Source organism: Corvus cornix, chromosome 2 (genome assembly GCF_000738735.6).
Source record: "Corvus cornix cornix isolate S_Up_H32 chromosome 2, ASM73873v5, whole genome shotgun sequence".
Lineage (NCBI taxonomy): Eukaryota > Metazoa > Chordata > Aves > Passeriformes > Corvidae > Corvus > Corvus cornix.
Genome location: NC_046333.1, coordinates 76,017,693 through 76,040,194, shown reverse-complemented (window position 1 = coordinate 76,040,194; position 22,502 = coordinate 76,017,693). Strand labels below are relative to the sequence as shown.

At 37.2% G+C, this 22,502-nt stretch overlaps 1 protein-coding gene across 3 annotated transcripts in view; it reads right to left on the bottom strand.

Annotated features, from left to right (window-relative positions):
* Positions 1-22,502, bottom strand: part of LOC104689844 (cadherin-12) — a 228,632-nt gene that overhangs the window by 42,749 nt on the left and 163,381 nt on the right. For all 3 annotated transcript variants that reach the window (XR_002045599.2, XM_019286292.3, XM_019286294.3), the window contains one exon: positions 9,445-9,632. Coding sequence is in view for 2 of the 3 variants with exons in the window: in XM_019286292.3 (XP_019141837.1) it covers positions 9,445-9,632 (188 nt within the window). In the remaining variant the exon portion in view is untranslated. The remainder of the gene's footprint in view (positions 1-9,444; positions 9,633-22,502) is intronic.

Here is a 22,502-nt window from a genome sequence, read left to right as displayed (position 1 = left end):
GTTTTCAGTCAGTTGTCACAGCCAGGATAGATTAAAATTCTTCCGTTTTCTGTCCTTATCACCGCAGGACATAGTTGACCAGATAACTGACTGGTGTAAATTGAAGTAGCTCCATTAAAATCAATTGAGTTACCTTGACTTGCATCAGCTGAACCGCTACCATAATGGTTATAAATCCTTATGAAAGACTTCATAATTTTAGTAGACTAGATGCTCGGTCTTTTTTTTTTTGAGCTGGGGACTTAAAATTAGCCATATAAATCTAAACATCATAGAAATAATCAGGCTTGAAAGTAATCCACTACCACACACAACTGTCCTCCGACAGACAAAATTACCAGAAAAGACAGTATGTGCTGCACCTCTGTCTGGACTGACAGAAAGAAGAAGAAACTAAGCCTGAGAAGAAACAGACAAAATTAAGTCTGGTAGATCTCATGTCCCAGTGGTGAAACCCTAAGATGTTGTCTTCACTAAAAACAGACATGTTGCTCCATTATCCAAATTTCTGCCACGCTGTGTTTTCATTTGCTATACTACTCGTGTGCACTGTTACTCATTGCCAAAACAATTTTACCCAAAAAAGTAGCCCCCCAACTCTTCTCCAGGTATTTATATAAATTGTTAACACTCTTTCAAAAAATATAATGAGGGGAGAAATCTGAAGTTTAAAGACTTAGTCTGGAGAAGAAAAAATTGGGGTTAAGCTAGAGATAAATGATGAAAACAGGGAAAGCAAGAAATCTAAGCTCCCACATAGGTAGTAATTCTGGGTAATACCATGTATGTATCTTTCATACCACCAAAACTGCATTAAAACTGTCCAGATTGGCTCCTGTAATACATCAGTATGTTTGCAGAGAGATGTATTAATGGAAAGAGCCATAATTCATGCAGTCCTTGCAGGCTGTCTTTCACCAAATTACTCTTCAAGGCAGTTATACCAGATCATGGTGCATGGCCAGTGCCCAGTCACCACATTTCATGATGCAAGGGGATCAGAAAGCAATAAGATTTCAAACAATTCTGGATATTGGTATGTTCAGACTGGCATATTTCACTGCACAGGTACCCAGGAAGCTTTACTTCTCTATTTCCCAGCATTATGGGGAAATACTAAAGTATATTTATAAAAAGAAAGTGTGATCCCAATAAGGGATAATATTTTTCCACTGTAACCTCAGAGCCACTTATCCTTTCTTTCTGTCCCTCTATGGGTCTGATGATAAATATAGTTAGGGGTTAAACAATATGCGGCCAGTGTAAAGCATGGATGGCAGTCAAAATAAGAAGAGACAGGCTGAAAGTGATGAGCCGTCATGAGAGAAAGAAATCAGTGACAGACTCCCACAAAATAGCAGAAAGTCTTCCGTCTAAGTGAGGTTAAACAGCAACTGAAATGTATGGAGAGATGGGAAATGTTGCAAGTGGTAAACCTAGGACTTAATTTCAAACAGAAAAAAAAATTGTACAACATAACTCATGTAACAAGAGTATGGTTTTAATGTCTTGTGTGCATGGGGAGCTCATGCTACAATGTCCTGATCAGTTCTGTTTTTTCCAGATTTGAACAGTTGGGCCATATAGATAGCATAGACAGTTTCAAATTTTGGCATTTGGATTGTCCAAAATTTGCCTGAAAACAGTAGAATTGAGTGTCTGCATAGCTCTCAGGCAAAACCTTGTTTTAAAGCACGTTAAAAAACCATTTTATTATATTTCCTTTTTTCAGTAGATCTCACTCAAATCTGTCAAGGAAATCAGTGGTCCACACAGTATTCTAGCTGTATTAAAACCAAAAAAACCCAACAAACAAAAAAGCCCCCCACCACCGTGTTTTGCTGGTACATAATAAATGTCTGAGAGTGTTCAGTCCCATTTTCATTTCTAATCTGGAATGCTGCTAAGGATACAAACACAGTAGAATGTTCGAATCATACAAAAAAACCCAAATCAATAATATTCTTGAAATGTCTTTCAATTAATCAGATTTTAATGGAATGATTTCACAGATCTATTCTTTTTTTAAATAACAAAGAGAAATGTTTATTTCTTCTATAAACATAACTACATGAGGAAGGTAAGTTTGAATAAGGCTTTTATTTTGCAGGAGAGTTGTTTTTTTTTTTTTTTCCTGCAGTTAACAGCATTTCTGGTAATATTAAGGCAATGCCTTATTAACTGTGAACTCTTCAATAACTGGAGTATTTCTAATTGATATTCTAAGTACCAGTGACAGAACAGATGTATTTGGCCCCCTCAACTTGTCCTCATCTGCTTTTTCCTATGTTGAGCTTACAAGCTGTTCTATATATTTGCCTAGTAAAGTGCTATCAGCGTATTCACACCTGTGCACAGCAAAGCCATTCTACACATCCCCAAATCAAACACATACTGACAAATCACTTTAACTTGCAACTCTGTAAGTACCATGAATCGACTAGGAGAGCACAAAACCAGCTTTGTATTAGAAATAAACATATTTTGAGATATTACTGTTTTCCACATTCAAGGCAGAAGTTAAGAAATGCTGCTATATAGATGCACCTATATCTAAAATTGTATATTAGATAAAGGGAGAGAGAGAAAGAGATTTAAAGAACTGAAAGAAAAAAAAGGTCTGAAAAATGTAATGAATTCTGATTATAATCACAACAAGGGTGGAAAAAGGACTACCCTGTCAGTTTGTTCTGGTTCACAAAGAGGCAGGACTGAAAACTCCAGAAATTTCTCCTTTTTATCCACACATAATAAACATGAGAGTATTGTTTCTTACAGAGGCTTTCACCTACAGTGATGGAAAAGCCATATTTTGGGATGAGATTTTAAGTCCCAGGACACATAGATAGTTATGGATAGTAGGACTGGGTTGAGAGGAAGTGCATATTAACTTACGTTTGACTTCATACTAGTATTGTGCAATTGCAGAATAACTCTGGGTCACCTGTGCTGGTCTCAAAAGCTGGCAATATTTCCCCTTCAAATGGGTTGAGCATCTTTGCATTCTGTGAAATTTTGGCATAAGATAATTTGCTGTGCATTGACTCAGTTTCTGTACTGAAACATAACGTGCAGTTATGTTTCAGTAACTGCACTTCTGCACTGGATTTTAAATAGAAAAAGGAAATAACTGGTACTACAGAGCAGGTTCACTAAAGTCAGCTCTAGATCAACCAGGAGCATTCATTAATTAGAGTTTGAGAATGCAGAGAAAAGAATGAGATCTGTTGCGAGTATTTCAAAATTTAATGGGAAGTGGGAAAAATATATGTATGTTTTGTATCTGGAGAAGAGGAGAAGATGACCAGTGTCAGGGGTTTGCTGCTCTCAAGCATCTCACCCATTTCTGAAGGTGCTTTTCCCTGTTCCAGGAAAAAAACAAACCAAACAACTGTATCCACAAACAAAGACTGAATGTCTCCTCTTCCTTACTTGTCCTGTTGTTCTTTGTGATTGTATCTGCACACAGCTCACCACTTTCTGCCTCTACCAAAGGACTTAATATTGCCAGCTCTTCCTCGTCAAAGTGCACAACCACTACTCCCACAAACTCATGAGTTATGATCACAGGCAGACAGTCCCTGTGCTCATACTTGCAGAGCAAATTCCCTGCATTTGGAGAAAGAAGGGGTGGGGTGGGGTGGGGTGTGATGAGCACTCTGTACAGTTTTGGTAGTAAAGCAAGTAGTAGCTTTAATGCAGTTGGCACTGAAGGATGCTGAGAGTTTGCCTTACTCTCGTGTGGTACAGGTGTTCTCAGATGGCTCTTACAGCAATGTCCCACAGCTACATGGGCTGTCCCACGGGCAAGACAACCGAGCTTAACCACCAGTAAAAGCACTACTTGCTGACTGCAGTTAAAGGCTTCTAAAATGTGGCTCCTGAGGTTAAAAGGAAGAACACAGTCCTAAAACCTACCTGCAGCTATTTGTTCTGTTCATTGTCCCCCCAGTTTCTGCTATTTTATCATCACTAAGGTTACTGTTTCTCATTGTGCAATGCTATGACATGATGGGATGTCATGGCCACAGCTTTGTCATCTGAGCAGTTAGTTTTAGTAGTGGTGCACAAGGTACAAAAAACAAGATGTGGCTGTCCCCCAAGCTTCCACTGAACCATATGGAGAAGTTCACCCAGTATAGTGGGGCAGTGTAGGATCATACCAGGTGAAGCCTAGAAACAGTTGTTTTCCAAGGTTTCAATTAAACACTGCACAATTTAGTAAAGTGATGTCTTCACACAGAACAAGTTCAGTGCTTGAACCCTACTCAGTTTCTGGATTAGCACATGGTGAGCCAATTAAAAGCGTTCTGCACAAAATGGGCTTATTGTATAAACTCATCCTTGGTTTAATAAATTTAGTGCCAACTTCTCAGTGATGGTTGGAACCTTCTATCTTCCTTTACTGTTGTGCCTGGTCATTAAAGATTTCAAAATCAGTCGCTTGCCTGGGACTGGCACATCTGAGGCCACTGCGCTCTAGTATGAAGGAGATGGCCCCTTCTGTCACTGTGTTTCTTATAGCTTACACCCACTGTAGTTTCCTGACGATTCAGGTAGGATAGAAGATACTATATAAATATCAAATGCACAAAACATTGTGTTAAACAGCACCAGACAAGGGAGGGAATTATAATTCTATTCCTAACATAGGAATATTTTTACTCTTACAGAGAACTGTATACAGCACTATCCTTAAGCCGGGTTTTGCCCCTTTTTTTAGGGATACTGTTTTCCTTTATTTTTTATTTTGAGAGAAAAAAAAAAAGTTATTACAGTACTAACCACACAGTGGTGCTACATGGCATTTGGATGATTTATTTAGCAGAATATAAGAAAAGGTATTTCATTTTTAATATCTGTAATTAGCACAAGAGTAGTAATAATCAGACATATTGGATTGTAGCACAAAAATAAATGAGCAAACAAAACAAATGATTTAAGATCTGCAACTTGTCTAGCTGTAGCTGTTCTTACCATTTAGCATCCCAGAAGCAGAGAATGGCCTTTTGCATCCGTCAACACACTTAGTGTGCTAAAAGGAACAGTTTAGACTGTGCAATTTTTTTCTCATCAAATGTATTTTCCGCCAAAAATAAAGGTAGGCCAGGAGGGCTTCATTTTTATCAATTTTATTATAGAAATCCCTCAATGTTGTTCTTCATAACAACAGACCAAAAGAGCATCTATGTAGTGATGGACAGTTTCTGGCTGCAAGAAGTTTTTCAGGGAAAATAAAAGCAAATTTTATAAATGGTTTTGAAATGGCTCGGCACTGAATTGCTGCAGCACTTACAGCACCAGAATATGTTATAATAGAGAAGAAAGCATAAACCTGTTTTTAAAGCATATAGCACTTTTTATTAGTCCCTTTCTCTGTTTATTATTTATAATTCTTAATTGAACATGTAGGTCCTATTCATTCACCCACTTTCATTTAAAAAAATACTTCAATACATACTTAAATATTTGCATAATCCTAAAAGGTCAAATCAGTGTTTTGAACATCTCGCAGTGTAAAATTGCTTCTCTGCAGGCAAGTGAATAGTGCTGTTGTAGGCTTGTACTGTACAAGTAGCATGCATTTTAATAGGTGTCTATAGAATTGTGAGTGTCCAGCACTTCTGTAAATCTGAAAACTGCAACCCATGAAAGCACATTTATATTACTACAAGTGTAGAAGATATAAAAAGACAACTGAGTGAACAATGTCTTTAAGAATCTGGATTGCTCTTGTTTAACCCAGGATCTAGCAAACAGCCTAAGTGGATGGATTTTGGATGATTCCAAAATGTCCTAAAACACTTGGATGATTTAAAGTTTTGTGAAAGGGATCTTTTCCCTGAGAAAAGTTTTGTGAAAGACAAAGTGTAGGGTCAGTATAAAGGCATTCTTTGTTGGAGGCCCTGTGTGTTTGGTTTATCTTCTTTCCACACTCCTGCATAGAACAAAACTGGTATTTCTTGATCTTCACATTCTCTCACTGTCCCCTCTCACTATGATGAAGATTAAAAGGTGTTAGGATTACAGTTTTTCCCCCATGTTCAGTGACAGAGACCTATCATTTACATTAGGCAACACTGATCAAAGTTCTAGTGTTGTAAAAGTTCCCTAGTTCAGATTATGCCCTGTCTTGTTGCTGGAAAGACTTAAATACAATGAGCAACTCTAAAGTATCTGAATATAGAAGTGGTCTTTTTTTTTTTTTTGTTTTCACCTCTCTAATTTTCTTTCTGCATGCCCTAATGACAACCTCAAACTTTTCCTGAGTTGCCTGCCCATTTTTCCAAAGATGATATATCCTGTTTTTTCCCCTTAGTTCCTTCAAAAGCTCCCTGCCCACACAAGTCAGTTGTTTTGCCTGCTATCTCATCTTTAGGCACAGAGGGGCAACCTGCTTCTAATTCTTCAAGATTTCTGTCTTGAAGTATGTCTATCCTTCCTGGGCCCCCTTGTTTTTAAGGGCTGTTTCCCAAGGTACTCTCTGATCAGCATCCTGAATAGGCTGAAGTTTTCCTTCCAGAAATTCAGTGTAGAGGTTTTGTTGATGGCTCTCGTTTCACCAAACATTGAAAACTCTATTATTTCATGGTCACTGTACCCCACACAGCCTCTGACCACCACATCTCCCACCAACACTTCTCTGTTTGTAAACAGAAGGGCTAGTGGAGCCCCACCCCTGGTTGGTGATTTGAAACATCCTCCAGCTGCTTATAGAATAATATATCCACCACTTCAACCTGCTTGGGAGGTCTGTAACAGACTCCCACCAGGATGTCTGCCTTGTTGACCTTCCCCCTGATCCTTACCCATAGGCACTCAACCTTATCACCATTGACCTCAAATTCTATTGTGTCAAGAGACTCCCCAATGTACAGAGCCGCCCCACTGCCTCTCCTTCCTCACCTCTCTCTTCTGAAGAGCCTGCAGCCATCCATTGCAGCACTCCAGTCATGTGAGTCATCCCACCACATTTCTGTGATGGCAACTACATCATAGCTTTGCTGCTGTACCATGGCTTCTAGCTCCTCTTGTTTGTTGTCCATGCTGGGTGCATTGGTGTACATGCACTTCAGCTGGGCTGATTTCACCCCTGACTCTGATTTACAACCCTTAGGCTCATCTCTGGAGAGCCTGGTTTCATCCCCTTCCCCCTTTGAACCTAGTTTAAAGCCCTCTCAATCCGCCCTGCCAACTCATGGGCTAGAATCCTTTTGCCCTTGTTAGATAGATGGAGTCCATTTGACTCTAGCAGGCCTGGTGCCATAAAAGTTTCCCCATGACCGAAAAAACCAAAATTTTGCTCCACCTGCCCTTAAGCCACTTATTGATAACATGGCTTTTCCTGTTCCTTTCATCATTTGTTTCTGCTACTGAAGGAATTGAGATGAACACTGCCTGCATTTCTGTCCCATGAACTAATTGACCGAGAGCCTTGAAGTCCTCTTTAATTCCCCTGGCATCCTTCTCATCAACATCATCACTGCCAACCTGGACAACCAGTGGTGGGAAATATATACACTTAACCACAAGTATGGCAAATTCTAGTGTTGTGTACAAAACCAAGCAGAACAGATGAGGCTTAGGACTAATGGAAGGAGAACTGAATTATATCAAAAACCTGCTCTTGATGATCAAATATTAATTTTTTTAATGGTTCCCACTCATTGCAGTTTCCAACTGGCAGTGCATATGGAGGCATATGCAGCTGCTCAGCCTGACAGCTCCAGATGGACCCATTTTTGAGTCATCTGCATAGAGGGGAAAAAGGTGATCAGAAGGGTTTTTAAAAATGAAACAAAGTCTATAAATTCCCATTAGAAGGAAACAGTACACTCAAATTTTAGTCAGAAAAGAAGCAGGCTGTGAAGAGGTCAAAGATTTTATGTCTCATTGACAAATTACTTCCTGTGAGTATGGTGGTGTAGATGCTGAAAAGGTTAGCAGAGAAATTTTCCTGCTTTTTACGGCTGCTTGTGAGTGTCTCCTTTCTCACGCAAGCTAGCTGTAAACAGTGTAGAGGCTTTTGTAAACCAAGGCTTTATCTCACAGGTGCAAGACTTGTTATGAATAGTCTTGTTTTCCACACTGAAGAAAATATTTTGAAATAGGCGTTGTAGCATTCAGCAAATCAATCTGGGACGTGGATGGTCAAAGACCCAATAATGTAATTTCTCTATTGTGAACCAAGTTACATAAATGAGGTGATAATTAATGAAATAATTCCATTTATCCTGGACTTGAATTCCATGTCGTTCTTCGCGCCGTCCCTGTGAACAACAGCAACATGGTGGCTCCCGTTTTATTTCATTATAACTGGCAGAAGAGTCAGTGACTTGACATCATCTTGTCCTTTAATGCATCCATGGATAATTTACTATTTGCCAGGTCAGGAGGTTGAAGCCAGGACTTCCATTATGGGAATGAATATAGTGAAAATATAGATCTATGGTCAGAGCTGAGGGAAGTTATGTACCTACATTCTAAATTTTGTTAGAATTAAAGCTTCACTTTTCCTAAAGCTTTTCTTAATAATAATGTCCAGAACTCTTTCCTTCCCAGACTTTTGTGAAATGTTCAGCTAATAGTTTGGTATTTTACAAAATTTACACCTTCAAGCCTGAGCTGTCTATAAAACATAACTGTGCCTTCCAAAATATGCTGGTGGTTCAGACTTCTTTCTACTGAACAAGTTGATCATTGGTGTATATGTAAATGCCTAGGCTCAAAAAATAACAGCTGGTTAAAATGTGACACTCCTTGTTTTGGATTCTTCCTACTGAGTGCTTTAATCACTAAATTCTAAGTGAAATGTGTCTTTTCCATCTTTGAAATTCATAAATTCAGTAATTTTCAATTTATTCTAGAGCACTAAAGCAACATGAACAGCTGAGATGCAGTGTGTTTCCTTTCTTAAGTATCTGATAATCAGCTGTTTGGGACACTATCATGAGACTGGTAGTAGGGCATGAGTGTCTGCAACCCTTTGGTACTCTTCTACCCGGAATAAAAACTGTCCATCATAGTACTGTACAACAGATTCAATATTCAAATAGCAAACACAAAGTCAAAATTTTCAAAATAAAATGTTTATAAGTCAACATGAAATACAGCTTTTTCACTCCATGCTCTCAACTGAAATTGGTTCTTGTATGGCTTTAAGTAGAAAACTTCCCATAAAAGATAAATTGCACTTTCTAGATGGGATAAGAATTACTTCTTCACCACGACACTATTTATGAAACATCACACCTGATTGTAAGACTAAACAAAAGACTAAACTCCAATGCAAAGATCACAACTGTGGATTAAAATAGAGATATAAACTACTTATGTAGCACTACTATTGTGTGCTACTCATGACGTGAAACAGCACAATGTTTCACTCTCTTACCTGGTTTCTCACTTGAGTCATAGGCACATCCACCCATTGGTGCCACATACCTTTTTCAGTTTAATGACTCCTTCCTGGGTGTACTCATCTGTTGTGATGTCAAACAAGTTTCCTCCATCTCCTGGAACTATGTTGTACTCAATTTCTGCATTTTTCCCAAAATCAGGGTCCACAGCTCTGATCCGTCCAATAGCAGAACCAACGTGAGAGGTCTCAGGTACTTTTAAATGGAAGATACCTGTGACAAAGTGGTAGACAGTCATTCTTGGGATTTCTTGGTAATTAACACAGGATTTCTGATTAAAATCATGGAGCCTGTGCAAAATAAAAATATTTAAATAATCTTATTAAAATTAGGAGATGAAAACAACAAAGGTTTTGAAAAATCTATTTGTGTTTTACCTATTGATTTCCCCTGGATTCTAGATTTTTTTCCATTGCAATAGTAAAGCCCTTAGCATCTCTACATCTTGAGATATCTATCTATATTTCTATCTTTAATTTTTCACGATTGACTCTCTTTTGAATTAAATTGTCTTTATAGATAGTACATGTTTATAAGCACTTTCCTCCTTCTGTTTTTTTTTTTTTTTTGAAAATATATTTATGACTTTCATAGTAGTTTAAAGGAAAATTCAGTGGGAAAAGTTTTCACGCATTTCTTTATAATTCAGTATTATAAACGTGTACAACTCTTTATGGAAGGAAGATCTAGAGTATTGTTCATACCTGAGCCACCAGAGGGTGCTCTTACTAAAATTTCGGAGCTAAACAGTTTTTAGCTCAGAACACTATTACTTTCAGATTATTTACTACAAGTCATAATAAAAAAATAAAAACAAACCACCAAAAAAATTACACACACTTAAAATAAGTATTTCTACTGACATGTGAAGAGAAAATGGTTTCATTCAGGGGAACAGCCATGTTGAAAAATGCTAGACATAATAGTTAATAGAGCTAAAACAAAAAGTCCAAAGTACTTTGAGGCAGCCTTGATTTTAGCAACAGCAGTAGCAGCAGGCCTGGGTTTGTAACATGGTGCCCTGACTTATTTCACTGCTCCTGAGGTGCCCGTATTCCCTGCTTAGCTGCACCTCTCGCTGGAGTTGTTACTTTGCACTGCTGCAAGTGAACATCACCATGACCAGTATTTGCAGTGGGCAGGAAGTGCTCGCCTTTCTTCAAGCAACACTCTTTGCTGTCAAAACTGCCAGCAACTTTTGGAGCTGGTTTTGAGCCCAGGATGTTTGATTCACTTCATCCTGTGCCTCAACAAAATGAGCCCCATCATTTTTTTTCCCTGGGTCCATTTTTTTTCCTTGGGTCAATGTTCCACAGCTCTCACAGAGCAGCCCCTTCAGAAAACATCAGCAATGGCCTGCTTGGTTCTGCTACATGTGGCATGTAGGAGGAAATTTGCACCTCTTTTCAATAGTGTAGCAGGACAGGCATCTGTGACTATTGGGAGGCACATTAGGGCGATGTCTCAGAGATTTCCACCCAGCAGTGGTTCAGTCACACACCACAAAATGAGGCTCTGAGAAGCTGTATATTATCTAACAGCAGGATAGATGACTTTCGCATTCAGCTGCTGAATTTAACAGCAGACTCTGTTCCCTGTCGTTATCTCCTTACAATGCATGCTGTGTCAGCTTTTTCAGCTTTACAGTATTTTCAGGTGAGGAACAAAATGACATTAGCACTGCTGGATTAGGAACAAGCTCACTCTTTTGTGAGATAGTCATTTGGGCTATAGTACCTATATTATTTTCTGTTTGATTGGGTCTGAAAAAATCTCTTCTGTTTGCTTCCCCCCTCTGCCCATCAGTATGCAAAGTACACCAGAAGGCAAAATTTGCCTTTTTTGTTAGAGAATATCCCCATAAGTAAAGTCAGCTTGTGTCAGCATTCACTTCTGGACATCACTGTGTATAGCTTTGTATTACCCATTGCCTGAGCTACTGAAGATTGAACAATCATTTAACTACTTTTTTTTCCAAGGGAACATACTAAAGAAAGCTGGACTTAGTGTTGTTCTAACAGCAGGAAAGGATTGTTATGACACAAAATGGTGTCATGGCAAGATAGTCTCAGCTATTTGTTAGCTGTACTTCAATGACTCTAAGTAAAGAATGGAATTTTAACATGTTATTCATGATACAATCACAAATGTTCCTATTATTTAATGTCACTTACAAACACGTGTATTACTGGGTCTCTGCTATACAAGTTATGCAGAAAAGAGATGGAAAAGACCTTTTCCTACACTTGAATATTGTACTAAGTTTTCACAGCATAGTTCTAGCCCAGATGTCCAGGTCTTTTGCAGGCACTTATATCGGATAGCAGAAATTATTGCTGCAGCAATTGCTTTTTATATCCACAATTTTAGTGAACATGAATTGTAAGAGCATATGATAATAGATTTTTCCATCTTTTCCAAATTGGTCTATTTTTAGTGATCTGAAGATCACTCAGATTCATTGAAACAAACATTTCCCTATAAAATATTGTACCTGGCTGTAAATCATATGGAACTTAGATGAAGTCAAAGAAGGACTACATTACTCAATATCTGATTGTTTAGGCTTTGATCAGTTATTTTCAATGACCGGGCATTTCATCATTTCCAGAAATTCAACAGCAATAAAGATAGGGTCATCCAGATTAATTTGACACTCTGAAGCAATCTTCAACCCTGCAAGAGTCAGGTTTCTGAAGATGTAGTGTGTAATTACAGTGCCATTGTCCTCCTGTAATATTATCTTCACAGCATATGGAAGCTGTTAATGGTTCTACTGTGACAACATACTTTCAGAATAAAATAAATGAAAACAAATAATGTATATTGGTGCCAGCTCACAGGAAAACTCAAGAGAATATAATATATAGCATGAAATCTTCATTCCCTCCCTCCCCTCCCTCAAACAGTGGAATCATAGAATATGCTGAGCTGAAAGGGACCCATCATGATCACTGACTGCAACTCCTGACCCTGCACAGGACACCCTGAGAGCCACACCATGTGTCTGAGAGTGTTGTCCAAACGCTTCTTGAACTCAGACAGGTTTGGTCTTTGTACACAAGACATTTGAAATGATCAATATATGCTGTACATTAAATGAGAAAGACAGTTTTGTAGACTTTTATTTTTCTGTTTCTAGCAGACATTACTTCTTGCTGTGGACTTGCTGTGACAGTTCAGCATTATTCATTTTTTATTGTCCATTTTTCCTGCATACACTACTACCTCCATTTACTATACACGTATATTGAGACAGGCCTGAGTAATAACCTTTTACTCCCAAAGGTCCTGAAAACCTTGTTCTCTTCAGCTTCCAGGAATGATGGAACAAGCAGCTCAGACAAACTTATGCAGCAGCTGGTTATGCTGCTCCAACAGTTCTGTCAAATTTTGTTGATGCAACTCCTCTGTCAACAAAAATCTTTCTTCTATTTGCATAAATCTCTTTTAAATGTGTTTTCTAAGTTTTCTCCCGTCTTTTGGGGAAGTACCAAAGGAGAAAGCCCTCACTTTCCTCAAACTGCAATATGAAACTGGACTATACAACTAGCTCCCCCCTTTGCTATTGCAATATTTGCAATAAATATTGCTTGGTCAGGACGTTTTGTTTCAGCTTGAGCAACATCAATGAGGATGATAAAAATAAATGAGTGATGATGCAGTTGAAGATTTTAAGCTGAAATAACTGACAGGGCTAATTACTTATCCCCAAAAGCATTCAGGAAAATGAGGCAGAGGTGAGCTAAAAATTCATACACGCTGCCTCTGAGTTTCTAAAACAAAGATGGTTCCAAAGCGCACAGTGGGAAAAAATCAGAGCGGAGTAAGTGACAGGTAATCAGTCATATTGACTGAAATACAGCACACATTTACAGTTCCTCTGACGTGATTAGATTAGTTTTAGTTTTTAAGGCTCAAAAGCTGTTCTGGGGTTTGATTTTTACTTACAAAAAGGTTAGGTGGTTTTTTGTTTGTTTTTTACTACAAAGGGAGCTTTTTTTGGTGGTTGTTTCTCCACACTAGCAGTTTACACCACCATGTACCAAAAACCTTTTCAGGTCTGATAGGAATAGCAAACGAAAACCATCATTACTTCTCATCAGTAAAAACGACTATTAAGAAATAACCCAGGTTAGCATCAAAGGACTTAAATGCATAATGTCCTTCAATCAAACAGCTGTAAATGCAATTGAAACTTTTTTTCTAATCTGCCACCATACTTGTACTGTGCAAGGTTATCCTCTCCTGAATTTTCTTTGCACTTTTTTCAGCTTTCTGGCAGTTGCCAAGGTATTGCATTGCAGTGGATCATGATAGCATGATTCTTAAAGACAAAAAAATTGAAATAAAAGAATTTATCTCTCTTTCATCTAAATCCTTAATATTTTCTCAGGAAAAAAAAACCAAAAAACCCAACAAGCAACAAAACCCAAACCCAACAGACAGTGTATTGTAATAGTATTGTTATCGTAAATTACCAAGGCATTTTAATTTTTATCCTGACCCAGGCTGTAAATGCACTGATTTCTGTCTATTTAGGAAGAATCATAAGACAACAGTTCAATTTTCTCCCTGGTGTTTTAACTACAGTGTAATATGCAAAGGAAAAGATAATGTAAATGTATAAGCACATACTCAATATATTAAACCTGCTACATCAGCTACAGATAATCAGCCTAATAAATAGCAGCATCTGATGCATATGCTCCTAAAACTAGGGAGATGTGATTTAGTACAGCAGTGAGATGAACTCATACCTCTCCTAGATATGGCTCTGTGCTCTGCAGAGGGCTGGGACCTTGTGTGGGGAAAAAAAGCCAGGCTTTGTCACCCTGTGTCTGATGCAGGTCACACATGATCTGGGATGGGCTTGTAAAACTTCAGTTATGGAAAGGCTGCTTCTAGTCTCTAACCCCCTGCTCTGACTAAAGGTTTATGGCCTCATTAGACATAACATAACCATGCTTAAAAGCTTCTGGTTTTTCTGGTTCTCTTTTGTGGATTCCAAAGTCCACACCACACCTAGAAAAATACATCTCACAGATGTATCATCTTGCAGAGATTGTGGATGTCCAATGGTCACCAGTACTTCAAGGGAAAATGAGCAGAAACGAAACCTATTTTGAGTTTGACACTACCCTAGTTTAGGATAATCCACATGATGGAGCTTCCCCAGAGCTGGGATTTCCTGAGCCAGAACTCTATCGTCCCCTGAGGTGAGCTAGTAGATTGCGGTTTTGAGGGCATCCTCCTTCCACCTCCCTAAAGGAAAAATGATGTTCATCATAGTGGTACAATTTTTGAATACTGAAATATTCATATAAACATTTGCTGGGTTTTTTTCTACTGACACGATGGTGTTGTCATATAGCTTTCTAAAAATAAACCTCCCTATTTCATGTCAGAGAATAATTCCATGGACATTAATATACCCCTTGTTGGTGCAAGCATTCAGGAAATGTGGAATACCAGTTCATTTTCTAAGCTCAAGATAGTCAAGTCCACAGCTTTTGCCTCCAAAGGGTGCTGGTTGTTTCATAGAGAATACTTGTTGCAACAGAGAGTATTCTGTTTAACAACATAATATAGAAATAATTATAGAAGCAGCTGTTTGGAGCCACACACACTCAGATGTGAGTCCAAAAACTGAGGCAAGGATAATACTTAATCTTCTTTGAAGATCTTAAATCATCTTTGTATGGTAGTATAGTTTTACCAAGAGGGGAAGAAATGCTCAGTTCTAGAAATTCCTCAAGTTTATAAAGAAGAGTTTCTTGTAGACAATATGGAGTTTCCATATTTCAACAGGCTGAGGGGAACTAATCAAGTTCCTGAGTAACTGCTTTAATCCTGATGTTATTGTTGTATATGAAAGATCCCACCTTCACCACTTCCCCTTTTTGTGAAAAATCTGACTTTGCCAATGGATTCATGTGTTAGACAGTGCAGCTTTCTGTAAGTCTGAAGGCTTATGTGGAAAACCAGCCCACATGATCAGTTTCATTGTGTATCATAACCAATGAAGAATTGTTCTGCTAATATTCATTCTACTGATTAGAAATTACTGCCAAACAAAATAATACGAGAGAAATAATTTTGGGGGGGTATAGTCTAAAAGCTTGAATTAATTGTTTTTTATGTAAATTATATAGTGGTTATAAAGAATTATCAAGGTGTAGCATGCCTTATGGATAGAAAAAAGTTTTCAGGAGATGTCTTTCCTTTTTCAGAATCCCAGGCAGCATGTAATTGGCACTTATCAGGTAGGTTGGTTGGTAATATTCCAGTGATCACACCGTCACCAAGAAGTAAATCAATACACTTATTTCCTCTATAAAATTTAAATTAAAAGATACATGTGAAACATTAACATGATAAAAAGTATATTGTCAGGGATGGGACATAGAGTTTGTAATGCTCTGCTTAACATCCCTGCTTCTTAAATATCTTGCCAGAGCCTTATCATATTTTCTTTATCACTCTGGCATGAGATATAATAACACAATTTTTATTACAATTCATTCACTCTTAAGAATATGGTCAAACCATTTACTTTAGGATCTAAGCCAGGTGCTCTAAATCATCTCTATTGGAAGAATAATTTTTCTCTCCATCGACTAAGGAAATTAGGTTCCTATCTTAAGTCCTCCAAGTCACACCTCAGTTGCATCCCTCAAATCACCTAAACAAAGCATGCTCAACACCTGTATTACTCAAAAAACTCCTTGTGAAGACTTGATTTTTACATACTCATTGGGTACATTTCATGAAAGTGTTTTTCCCTAAAGCGCATATTACTTTTCTTTACCATGTAGGCACAGGCTGAGACTGAAAATTATTACTTTTAAAGATAAAATTGTGAAATCATCAAGTACAAGTTCATAATAGTTTACTATACTTTGTTTTAAGCTTTGGTTTATTCAATGCAGTTTCCTTAAATACTTGTGATTTAGTGTGTAATATAGATAAGAAAATGCAATAGGATGGCAAATGTATATTTTCCATCCATATTCTCTTTTACTTTATAGCAAGTATGCTCAACTTATCACAAGTGATGTTTATGTTTTCCAATTTAAGTATTTAAAGTAAGCTCTCTGTATAAATACTGCTCATTTTCCAATGAAATGCAAAAGTAGCGAGTGCTTAATTACAGGTCCTTCTCTTGTGAGCAGTGGCAATCGCATTTACAAATTCAACAAATTTCCCATAGAAGCCACTGAGAATAAAATAATTGTCATGAACTCAAGACAAAACTCAAAAGATATACTCTAGAATATTTCTGTTTTCTTCTTTTTTTTTTATAGCTTTTTATGCAAATATTCAACAAAAGTGGTATTTTGGACTCACAGAAGACAAACTGCTTGGTATCTTCTGCTTAGCTCCTACTGCTGTCATTAGGAACATTTGGATTGTTGCAAGCACTTGGGCATCCCATTTAATGCTTTTACAAGGAGTGGAGCACTCCTGAAAATCTGAATACAACTGCAGTTCTTAGATATTTTTGAAAATCATGAGCCTAAACTATTGTAATTATAATTAGATAATTACATATGGTCGGCTTCACTTTATGTTGCCCTGTAGTCTCTAAATTTTCAGAAAGTAAGCTCACCATGGTTAGGAGCAGAAAGGATACATTCATTTCTTGCTTGGATGGAAGACCTCAGGGAAAAAGGCAGATGCTGCCAGAACTGATAGTGACACAGCAAGTGACACTGTTGTCAGTGAGTCACTTTGGAACCAATTCTCAAAGCATTGCAAGGCAACCCCATGCTGTTAAATCTGTAGCCTTATCTACTTTTCATTATCAGAGTAGGTGGAGATGCATGGGGCTTTTAAGACGTACCAAGGTTACTGTGGGTAATTTCATGCATCCAATCTAAGTACTCTCTGTGTGTTGAATGAATGATTTCTTTGTCACTCCTACAGAAAACACATTGTAGTGGAATGAATGACATGATTCCTGCCAAAGGTTGTTAAATTTCTATGAACTGTATTTATTTGCACCTTCTCTACATAAGGTAGCAGATGTGAAATACAATTACTAATGATAATAATCTACTATGATAATTATAGTGTTTAAAAACAATTTACCTCATATTTCTATTAATGATCAATTACCGCTTAGAGATGATGATAGGAGGGAAATGAATTAACAACAGAATGTTGTGACAAACAGAACATTTAACTTCTAACTATTATTATACTCATCTGTATTTCTTCAATTATTGTTTACAGTGCAATCAGCGCATTGCATTTTAGCCAGTGAGAAATTACCTATATTTTTCATTGGCTATTGAGTAGTATAAAGAAATAGCTATATTTGGGTTTATGCTCTGCTTTGCAGCTAAGGGTTCACTCTCTCTCAGTTTAGACCTTTAAACAGGTTTTTTGTTTCATTCAGTCAGTACTCTAAACAGTCCTCATATAACCTTTGCTACTTATGCATTCTTGAGAGACTTAAAAAAACAATATAAATGCAGCAGACAAAGAATTTACTAAACATTTAGTGTTTTAAGGATCTGTGGTAATTGAATATCTCCCCCTCCAGTTTATTTCTCCATTTTCTTCCAATGCTTTGGTTGGGAATTTAGTTATTCAGTCTGAATAAAATGATTCTCCCTTCAAGATGTTTTATTATTAAGAACATGCAACAGTGAAAGCTACAAAAAAAAGAAGAAGTTTCCAGGGAGTCTTTGCTAAGGCTAAGTGCACATTTGGGTGCAAATCAGTTCTTACTAAAAGTGCATCAATAGTTCTGAAATGGAAAAGAGTAAGAAAAAAAGTAAGAGGAAGTTGGCACATATGTAAATAGAAATTTTTATAGAGGTTAAACTTTGTTTTAACTCCTTTATGTTACACACACATATAATGAATGGCAGAAGGTTACTTAACTCGGGGTACTCTGACCCAAAAAGGGCTGCATGGCCTGGATTGCAAAGCACAGGCTCAAATAAGCTACAAATGTACAAAGAAATTTCATGTACCAGCCGTACTCTGTGGCGCAGAAGCCAGCCAATATAGAACGGCCTAATTCCATGTTATTGAGTTCTTTTAGCCACACCAAAATAGGTCAATTTCATGGAAAGTGACTGCACAAAGTAGTTCTTGATCTGTACTAATTTCTCCAAATGCCCTGAATTTCTCTGAGAAAGCTTTACTTGGTGTTGGTCAAAACTGTGCCCTGTACTGTTCTAAGATTAATACTATAGAATTAAAACATAAATCTTCAGGAACTTTCTCAGATATTCACATGTCCTTCTTTTGCTTTTAAAAGTGAAGTGTAATAAGCCATTGTATACATTCTTTTAGTCTATGCAAAAATGTCCATAATTGCACTGATTAAATGGTGGTGGGAAAAGAAAAATACAGAGGCTTTTTAATGACTGTCGAATGTGTAACTCAAGTGAAACAGAAACAGCAGGCAAGGGTCACTAAGCTGTGTGACAGGATAGTGGCCAAAACAAGTAAGATGAAGATGTGAAGAGCTTATCTGGGATGGTGAAGACTCATGATTTCAGTATAGAAAAATATGGATAAACTCAGAGCTGGAAGTGACTCAGCAAAGTATAAATTCTTTTAGCAGTGCTACCATTGGGAAAAAACAAACAAACAAACAATTGTGGAGTTGAAGGAGGAGATGGCTACACTCTAGCTATAAGATGAATATGAGATCAAGGATAAATTTGTGTCTCCCATAAGAGAGAAAAGAGTGCATTTTGAAAAAAAGGATATACAGGATCAAGAAGAAAGAGAGGCCAAAGGAGGGTGAGACAGGCAAGACAGTGCAAATAGTACAGAGGTGTGAGACTTGCAAGGAACCCAGAATAAAGAGGAGCTACCCTTGGTTCTCTGATTCCTGTAAGAGCCCTGTGCAAATACTGGTCAGCTGGTATTTATTATTGTACTGATCTGACTGTAGTTTTACTGGTGTTGAAGCTGTAGTAAGTCAAAGGTATTACAATCCAAAATTATAATGACCTCTGCAGGGGTGCTGTTTTCATGATGGGCTTGCAATTGCATGAGCCCATTTCTGGAGTCTCTGCATTCCCATCTTCCATTGCTGTTTGAAATGGTTGGCTAAAGTATATGTTCAACTCAAAAATGCAGTCTTAATTTGCCCAAAACTCACAGGTAAATGAAAACCAGACTTGGATAAGATTTTCTGACATTAAACAGTATAAGCTTGGTGTACAAAACTGACCTAGTGCTTTTTTTCTTTTATGTCTTATGGCATAGACATTAGAAAATTAACAAAGATGGAGAAAATCAGGATTTGACCATCCTTTCTTTTCTGATTCAAAGCAAGCCCTGGCTCAGTCTCACAAATAATCTCTGCCTGCAGGTTAGTCTGCAATGAATCTGTCCACCTGTCCTGTGCAGGTATCTCCCAGTTGGTATAAAATCAGTAATTAGTTGCTGGAACTGAATTAGGGCATCTTGTCTGCCAGGCAAATTCTTTAATCAATGAAAGATGGACTCATTTTCATTCTGAGAGCCAATGAAGATGCAAGTGCTGTATATAAAAGCACAACAACTTTTAACAGAAATACTGAGAGAAGCCATACTTCCATATCTGAATTACAGGGAGTAGAATAACTTCCCAGAAACTTGTGCAGACTTGTTAAAATGCTTAATTAGGCAGATCTGAACCTAAATCCTGAGCAAGTTTTCTAGCAAATTGTCCAAGTAAGGAGGCACTAAATCTTCATCACTTATTTTTAAATCAAACCACTGCTTTCATTATTTAAGTTTTTAGATTAATGAACAGAATAATTTATCAATCACACAGTCTTTTCCTGTAGATTTCTAATACACTACTGGGTGGGATTTGTGTTGCGTTCTTCTGAAATCTTTAAAAGTAGATACCATTATCTGAGGAACTTCTCTCTCATAAACCACTCATCCAAAGCAATGGATTAAAAGATTTTCCTTTCTATCCCATATGGACAAGAAGACCTCTTGCTTGCAGTCTGCTTCTGAACCAATTTTGCAATACAATCTGAGCTAGTCTTGTTCAAAGCCACTTGAATAGAATCAGCCACATTTAGTTTACTGAATTAAAAACTGACCAGCTTTAATGTAGTAAAACCTAGGACAATTAATGCATGTTCAATTTCTGTGATGTACTAAGCTTCCAATAACATATAAATAAATATCTATAATAAGAATTTTCAATCTACAAAGTGTGTATGCACAAGAATATATAGGCAGGCCATTCCAGGTTCAGCACTTGGTTGTTCTTTCTTTTTAAATATTTCTACAGATTGCAGTATTTGACAGAACACCTATTAAAATAAGCTGCAAACCAATAAATAATCACTGAAAATAGATGCAATCTAAAGGGTAATAATATGAAAATCCTATTCTTAATATGTAATATGTAATACATAATATATAATATATCTGTGTAATAGGTCATCCAGCTAATAGGTCATTCAAGTGCCATGCCAAGGTCATATAACTAAGAGAGTAAAGGGCTAGTTTGTGTTTACAAAGGTCTTTTTTACTTACTCTGAAATTCCTGAAATTGCATAAATGAAATATTTTTTTTCTTTTTTTTTTTTTCTGAATTCTCTATTTTGTGAACTTTTTTGTCTATTTTGTGAAATTTTCTCTCTAAGATTATTGTTTCCTCTGCTGTTTCCTGGGGATCCTGCAACACGCATATATCAAACCAGGAGTCCCGTGGAAAGGAAATATATATGGACAGACAGATTCTTGCTAGATGTTTCAGAGATGTTTATTTCTCCAGCCGCATTCCCCCTGTAACAGTTTCCAATGGAGGATTTAATATGTTCTGTGGAATGCACTGTACTGGCCACTTGTGAAATCCAAATCCAATTACCCGCAAAATCCTACAGTATCAACTGATGTGCAAGGTTGTAGGAACGATCCTTCAACCTTGCTTTATTTAAAGGGTCACTACCAGAAAGATGAATAGTTGTGTTTATGTTTCCAAATATGTTAGCATTTCTGGAAATTTGCCATAGTCTTTTATGCAAACTATCTTGATGGATTTCACTGACATGCTTTTGGAAAGACCAATGACAGCAAAAAAAAATGGCCCTTGTGATGTCTAGGCATTGCTCTACTGCTGTCTGAATATTTTAAATGTGGTTGCAAAGCAGCCCTGAGACAATGGTTTCTGACCATCAGAGATGCATTTTTTAAAAGCTAAGACATGCACAAGTAGACAAAATTCAAGTATTGGGTTCAAACCTTAATTAATTTCTCTTCTATTAGAAAGAGCTTTTAATCATTCTCTCACAAAATTGACTTCTGTTAGCTGGAAATGATGTGATAAAACATAGCTTTATCCAAATAGTTCTTTTGAGTTAAAAAAAGCAAATTCAGGGAGTGTCACCTTAAAAAATACACACCTTAAAAAAACCCCAAACTTACTGTTAACTTCAGAAGACACTTGTAATGGTCTTTTATTTGCTAATATCAGAATAAAAAACTGTCTAAATTTAAAAATTCAATTGCATTTCTTCTATGTCAGGGCCTTATTCTCTAAAAGCATATTTATGTCATATTAAAATAAAAAGACATACTATTCCTTTGACCAAAATGATTCACATGTGCTTTTATTGCTCAGCATATAAGGGTTTATTTCTCTAAATTGCTTTCACACTCACTCTGTCAGCAGTGAACAAAAGAAAGTGACAGGGAAACTGAAGCATAGTAAACTTACGAAATATGAATCCACCATTTCACTTAATTGGTTTGATTCCATAAAGCATAATTTATACCAACTAATTATACAGTTTTTGTCATTTAAATGTTGAAGTAAATATAGCCCATCCATTTTTTCTTGAAGCTTATTTTAATAATTGGAAACAAGCCACTGCTGTCCTGGCAGTATGCTCAGAGTGGTCCACTGCTTGATGAATTAAGGGTTAGCCCATTAGCTTTCAGGAAGGATGTGCTGAACCATCTTTTTACTTAGCCAGCTATCATGTAAGTAAGTAGCTGAGAGAGAAAGGCCATCAGTTCCCTTCTGGACCAGGGTGTATACCTAGATGTATGCAGCTTTTTTCCACTCTTCAAAGGCAATGTTGTGTCATACCAAATTTTTGT